Consider the following 7,446-nt stretch of genomic DNA (forward strand, 5'->3'; position numbering starts at 1 on the left):
CAGGGGAAACAAATTCTGCTTCACTTTAGGCAAAAATGTGTCAAGTCTGAAGACATCCTTATACTGCCTCATTTTGCATAAAGTATACTTGTACAGTACAAGTAAGTAGTCTATTTAGGTGTAGTACAAGTTGTACTACACCTAAATAGACTACTTTTTGCTACGGGCAAGCAAAATCAAACTGGAAAAGACACAACCTCTCAAGAAATATAATTAAAAATACACATCAAGACCACAAAAAAAAAGTACTGGTGAATATTAAACTAATTCAGAAAACAGAAAAACTTGTAATTTCAGATTTGATAGCACACAAGAAAGAGTCCCCAAAAGAAGTCGACTTGAGTTTATTGTCATAAATGTACTTGAGTAAAAGTAAGTATACTGTAGTATACATGTCCATGTATAAGTATACATGTCCAAAGTGCGGCCAGGGTCAATGCAGCCCGCGTTCAAATTTCCAAAGGTCTGCAGGCTCCTTTTTTGAAATGAATAATATGCAGACCCAAGCATTTTCTAATAACTATGTGTACAATTTCTTCATCATTAGCTAAATTATGTTTTAAACTGTGTCAAACCTGTGGCACCACCGTTCTGCAATCCTTCTGTGACACTTTCAAACTCATTTCTAAAATGTCAACTGTAGATAAAAAGAAAAGTTGACTGTGAGGACCACTGCTTCCAGAACTAGAGGAAATTGGCATATTTTTCCAATTAAGTATACAACAATTGTGTCTACCCAACATCCCAAGAGACTGTGACTGTTTTAAACAAGTTAAATACCAATAAGTACTATCAGACAAGAGATGCTAACTATAACAATTCTACTGTGAATTATTCTCTCTGGGAATTTAACTGGTGAAAAGTTAATGGATTAATCAATGTTTGAACAACATTTTTGAACTGGGTATGATATACAGTAAAAGTATGGGCAATTCTACAAAATAAAAAGATATGGTCATTGGTCAAAAAGCCCAGTGAGAGCATTGATATAGAACCATACGGTATGAGCTATAAGGAAACATGGCGGTGTGACCGAAGGCAACACATTCAGAATTCAACACAATACTTATCAGGTTTCCACAATGGCCTGTAGCACTATATTATCCATTGACATCCTATCCAGTGTACATGCTCAGTGGAGCCATCATTATTTTTTTAGCAAGACAACATGGGCACAAAAAGAGCTATGTGACCAAGGAGAGTGATAACCTGACCTCCATGCCAAAAATGTGTGCAGGCAACAAGGCATCATAAAATGAGTAATGTTTGAAAAGCTGCAAGTAATAAAACTGGGTCAGAAACTGAGAAGTATGCATTCTCCGTGGTCTCTGTTAAACTGCCTTGAAACGTTTCTATTACAATTCCCATTTTTATGTAACACTAATTTCCTTGGACTTTTTTAGGCACACACAACAACAAGGAAATCAGTTGATGTCAGAACTGGACTATTTTGACCCAGTATAGCAAAGGTCTTTAAAGACCCTCCCCAATGAAAATAGTGTTTTTAACATGTTGATGCGGCATTTTTCTCATGATGGAGGACATATATAAAGAATATAGGAATTAAAACTATTTATCTGAGTATTTCTTCATTCAAATTATTGTGAACTGTACGGCTGGATAGCTCTAATATTGCTCACCCTTTTTATTGCACCAGTAATGTTAGGTTGAGGGTGTGAAGGGTTGTAAACTAGCTGTAAAGTGTGTAAACAGATGGATGTTGGGAAGTAGGGGCAGGCTCACTCTGCACCTCAGGTCCCACCCACAACTCAGGCAAATTTCTGTGACAAAACTTTTAACTAAATACATAAAAATTATTATTAAACGATCACTAGGAACGCTTTTACAATACATCAAAAGATAATCATTGTGAGCCTCTAAACAGGGAGATGAGAGTGACGTAAAATAAACTCAGCAAAATATCGTACTCACTGGTATGTTTCAGGTGTCAATAGGTCATGATGACTTCAAAAATTTAGTCTTAGACTTACGTAATTTAAAAAATACAAATTTAAAACTTTTTATTGGGTATATTATTAGGTAAAAATACCTGGCAAAAGTCATGGTGTAATTTAAAGTGTTCTATGGTTAGGTTGTAGTAGTGGTCTTATTTTCTGTTCTTGTGTTTTATTTAAAATCCACAAATACTTAGCATATTTTTGTACTAATTTTTTTATTTGTCATGGCGCTTACACCAAGCAGACAATTCAACCAGTTCACTACTACACCTTACAGTAACTGTATATTTTTTTTTCTTTTTTAGGTGATCTGAATTATATATATATATATAAAAATAAAAAAAAATCAGGTTGGGATGTTTGTTCTTTAGGCAGGGCAGTATTGCCACACTTGTTAGTGTAATTGTGTTTTCCTTTGTGTATATGTGATGATACAGACCGGCCACTAGATGACAATAGATTCTCTCCACCTGAACTCTGTTTATCTTTCCCAGAAGCATTACCGTAATCTGGATTGGCAATGAGGCGGAGAAAGCCATAGACCGTGTTTACACAGGTCTACTGGAGGCATAATGTAGAAAAAAAGGGGGTTTAAGGCACAACTATTTAGACATTTTCCCTTACCATTTGATACAAACAAAGAATTAGGCAGGATTAAAAACCCTACAATCCATACTATTTTTAAGCAAACACAGCTTGAGCTTCATGGGTATAATCACAAATCTCCTGCCTGTCTATTAGAAAGGTGAGACGATAAGAGCGGTAAGAAGGACGACAGCTGTCAGTCTGCTGCACAATATCCCTGCTGCTTATGGATAACTGTGAGGGGCACACATTTCTTCTGCTTTGGAAAGTTCTCTTCACAGGTTTGTGCTTTAGCTTTTTATTCTATATGATGAATGTTCAACTGATGCATGTTTCTGTTTAAAGCAACAAGTTGTTTGTATATAGAATGATGATTTAGCTCAGACACAAGACATGCAAGCTGGAAGCTGATAAACAACGACAAGGACATTAGTGTCAAGATGGAAGAAAAAATGTAATAAAAAAGTCAAATCTGACTTTTTTTTTAGCCTAAAAACCTCAATTTCACTTAAACTTTTAATTATTCTTCATTTTTTACATCACTTTGTATTCAAGACGGGAATAGGCCGTAAATGTTGCAGAACAGGCAGCTTTGGAAAATAGTTGGGCTGCAGGTTGTTGGTCCCGTGCTCAGACGGAGCACTAATCTTCCTCACACCTGCCACAGTCGTGCAAAGCTATAAATACGGGGAACATTAGAGGACCCACCAGGTGTCAGTGTGAGAGATTGTAAAGGCTCACAAGATGAGTGAAACTAAAGATTCACTCACCAAACTGTATCCAGACTCGTGATTATCAGCACTAAAAACAGGCCGTGCTAGAAAAAAGTATTCATAAGTAATTGGTGTCACATAACACTAATTTCTTGTCTCCTTACACAGGATTTGTCTGTCCAAACCTCCATTTTTGACATGAACGTCCAAGAAAAGCTGTCCTGGTGGATAGACGCCACACTCAGCTGTTAAATCTGATCATGAAGGAGTTATAAAAACCATCAGTGACATGTTAATATCAGCAACATTTTGGCAGCTCAATACTTTTTTTCTTCTTTGGAGGGACACCAGTCTCCCTTGAGTGACCAGGATTCATGTGAGCCATGGGAGATGGAGCCTCAAACCAGCCACACCACCTGGTTCAAACTGTGAAAAACATCTGAATGCTCCAATAAGACTGAAACTGTCGAGCCGGTGGTGCAGAGGTGGATGTTTCTGAGTTGTGAGTGTGACAGACAAGCGCAGCCTTGGATCCGCAGTGGAACCACAGCCCGACCGGGTACCCGGCCTTCGGGCCGGAGATGCTCCAAACCAGCAATTACTCCCTGGTTTTATTTATTCAACTTAGCTTGCTCTCTTTTGACCTTTTCGTCAACTCCTTCAGCGAACTGCTGAGGAACGAGCCGGCAGTCCAGTTGGTGCTTTTCATGTAAGTCAAGTTGAGGAGTTTTAAAAACTACATCTAACAAGGTGATCAACCATTGATGTCTAAGCATTTGTGGTCCTGTTCTTTTTTTTTTGTTCAAACAGCATCCAAGACATTTCCATCTTGTTCAACATGATCATCATCCTGCTGATGCTCTTCAACACTTACGTCTTCCAGGTTGGCCTGGTTGCCATTCTACTGGAGCGTTTCAGAGCCCTAATAATGCTCTCTGCTCTTTACCTGACCTTCAGCATTATACTCCATTCTTGGCTTATGGTATGATACTTCAAGCATTTACCAAAATGTTATGTTGTGCTATGCTACGTTCACACCAGCCTAGGAAACAACTTTCAATGAAAAGTCTATAGCCTCGTTTCCCATGAGCGGTCCAGTTCAGTACGGTACAGTCTGGTTTGTGAGCGTTTCCATTGTAAAATTGACCTATTAAATAGTGCCAACCTGTACCTCTTGAAGGCCCCCATCCATCGTAGGTCCATAGAAATGTGGAACGACACAATTGGGGTGGAGCCGCTGTTGCCACCCGTTGATTGGCAGAAAGTGATGACGACATTAGAAAGCACCAATATACCGCTAAGCTAGTGATTCGATTTTCCTCCTCATGACGGTATTCTTCTTAGTCACCAGCAAACATTAAATTCTTGTTATTCACAATGTACAAAAAGCAAAGCAAGAAAAAGAGGAGCTGCTGGATGATCTCCATTGTTGCTGCTTTCTAGTCGTCGGACTACAATGACATGCTAGCGGTCTGCACCACGCATGCATCGTGAAAAAAAAATGCCCAGTGGAAATGAGACTTAACTGAGTGGAAACACTCGCTAGAATTAACTGGACCGTATCATACCACTCCTTGCTGAACTGACCAGACCGCTCAGTGGAAACGAGGCTTAAGTAAACACATTCAAAACTCCTGTGATCAAACGGCGCTACACAATGTTTTAAGTTTTTTTTAAGCTTTATGTACAAAGCCAGTCAATCGCTGAACCTGCACTGGAAGTTCAATGAACAGCTGGACTTTGACCAATCAGGGAGTCGGATTTGGTGGCAACATATGAGTCATAAGACTTGGTGTTACACAATGTCATCTGGCCACAAACCGTAATTATTAATTTCTCCTTCATGATCACTTTACAACCGATTGGCACGTCCATGTTTTGAAATGGACACTAGTTACACTTCAATAACAAATCCCACTTCCTGATTGGTCAAACTTCAGCTGTTCAGTTTGGAAACTTTTAATGAACTCTCAGTTTGTACGTAGAGCTCAAAAATGGACTTAAGATTTTGTATAGTGACACATGAACACAAGAGTTTTAAACGCAGAAACCCAAAACACGGGTTTATGGCAGTTTACATAGACTTTTCATTGAGAGCGGTTGCTGGCCAGTTATCGATGTCGGTGTGTATGAAGCTTTACAAATATGTATGCATTTTGGGCTTCTACAATTAAACTCTTGTGTTCACGTGTATTTACACAAGTTTTAAGTCCGTGTGTATGCTCTACGTACAAAACACACGGCAATTGAGGGTGTCAATCAGGGACTTGGATTCGGTAGTGATATATTGATATCGTCCCTTTTAATTCACGTAAGTGCCAACTGCTTTCAAATTGATCATAGAAGAGAAATTTTTTAATGCGATCTGTACCTGTCTGGAATTATACGACACCAAGTCTTTCGTATATCGTAATAGAGCTGTGAAAGAAAAAGACTGGATTAAGATTTGTGAGATTTGCACCATTGTGACATTTCCCACCAAGAATTTTCCAACATGCACAATACTGTGTAGTGTACTGTATGAGCACTAAAAGCGTGTTCAAAAACCCATGTTTAAGTGCATCCCTGAACACATGCTCACTGTGCACATAGCTTAAAAAAACACCAGGCGTCTGCAACCTTTTTTACTGCCCAAAACCTAAAAAGAGCCTCAATGTCCCACCTCATTATTTATTTATTTTGTTATTATTGTTTTTGTAGCCAATTTATGCCATTTCTTTATACAATGTAGCTCTTGAATATTTACAATAACTGATTTATAGTGATAAATAAATATTGTGATAAACTGATATTTTTTTCTATAAATTATAATTTTAACTTATTTTACTGTTGCTGTACATTTCAAAATAAAATACATTCTGTGTCAAAAAAGATCATCTTCCTGCAGCAGATTTACTTGAAAAAAATGGAAGAAAATCAAACATAGCTAAGAATAAGTGCTTTAAACTTATTCTAATAATAAACCACTGATTGTAGATTAAATCTTTTACCATCATTTTTACTCAGTATTCTTAAAAGTCTAAACATGAATGACAACAAGAACAAAATAACCAAAAACCACTGTACGCACCCATAATACTGTATATATATATGTAAATTGAAAGCCAAAGAGACACAATGGAGGGATAAAAGAGCAACATGTGGCTTCAGAGCCTCAGGTTGCTGGACTAACAATAAGTAAAATATGCTTTAATAAAAAACTGAATGCCTTTTGCTTTTTTGTTTCTTGCAGAATCTGCGATGGCTCAACACAAACCTATTTATATGGACGGACGGTCTTCAGGTTCTGTTTGTGCTGCAAAGATCTGGTAAGACGGCGTTTTCATTTGATCCTTTTCAAATGTATCTGCAATCCCTTTGAAGGGTTATTCTGAACTTAGAGCAACGTTCATGAAATGTTTTAGTTACAGCATTGACCCATTTGTATAAGAACACAACAAATATTTACTTAATTTTTAAGTAGATTGAAGGATTGATAACTGTATTAGAATGAGTTTTAATCATTGGTTATCATTTATGATATGAGGAAAACATTTTGCCAATTTTGTTTTTAGATCATTTTATTTTTTTAACTGAAAAATAAACTTTTTTTGATAGAATAATAAAGTTTTTCTCTCCACGATGTAATGACAACACGTTCATGTGTGTGTTTACATACTATAAGCCTATTAGTGGATGAAAGGATTTATTGTATGGTGTTGTCTGCAGAAGATGCTTGTCTGGGATACTACTTTAGCCTCCTCTGACCTGCCCAATTATTTTGTCTGTACCAAAATTGTGCAGACGGAATCCTGTGATTCATTGTTTGCAGTAAATTATCATAAGACTAAACTCTGACAGCACAAAGACATTTGTATGATTTAACTTGGTTTTTAATGGCTGAAGAAGTTAATTAATGTTAATTACCCAAATTTTTAACCCATCTGACTGGATTTAGATCAGCAATGATTTGATCTCACTGTAGATTGCAGTGGTAATTTGTGAAATTGTCAACTTTGACAAGTAAAAGACTTTAAAGGCAATTCATTTTTTTTTCTTTTTGGTTGTTATTATATTCAGTCTACTAATTTAATAGTCAAAATTGATTGAAAATTGAAGAAAGAGGATGTAAAGTTGATTATTTTGTCTAATTTTTTTGTGTTTGTTCCTTTTTGTAGCCTCTGTGTTGTACTACTACCTGTACAAGAGAA

The 7,446-nt window shown here is 37.0% G+C and overlaps 1 protein-coding gene and 1 long non-coding RNA gene across 2 annotated transcripts in view; one reads left to right on the forward strand and one right to left on the reverse strand.

The window, feature by feature from the left end:
* Nucleotides 1-2,724: 2,724 nt before the first annotated feature.
* Nucleotides 2,725-7,446, forward strand: part of LOC112160445 (transmembrane protein 138) — a 5,474-nt gene continuing 752 nt past the window's right edge. Inside the window, exons 1-4 of the mRNA XM_024294945.2 lie at nucleotides 2,725-2,824; nucleotides 3,425-3,965; nucleotides 4,067-4,238; nucleotides 6,489-6,564. Of these exons, the coding sequence (XP_024150713.1) occupies nucleotides 3,838-3,965; nucleotides 4,067-4,238; nucleotides 6,489-6,564 (376 nt within the window). The 5' untranslated portion in view covers nucleotides 2,725-2,824; nucleotides 3,425-3,837. The remainder of the gene's footprint in view (nucleotides 2,825-3,424; nucleotides 3,966-4,066; nucleotides 4,239-6,488; nucleotides 6,565-7,446) is intronic.
* Nucleotides 6,227-7,446, reverse strand: part of LOC118600119 — a 1,923-nt gene continuing 703 nt past the window's right edge. The window contains exon 2 of the long non-coding RNA XR_004949692.1: nucleotides 6,227-7,433. This is a non-coding gene — a long non-coding RNA (uncharacterized LOC118600119). The remainder of the gene's footprint in view (nucleotides 7,434-7,446) is intronic.

This window comes from Oryzias melastigma, linkage group LG3 (assembly GCF_002922805.2).
Source record: "Oryzias melastigma strain HK-1 linkage group LG3, ASM292280v2, whole genome shotgun sequence".
Classification (NCBI taxonomy): Eukaryota; Metazoa; Chordata; class Actinopteri; order Beloniformes; family Adrianichthyidae; genus Oryzias; species Oryzias melastigma.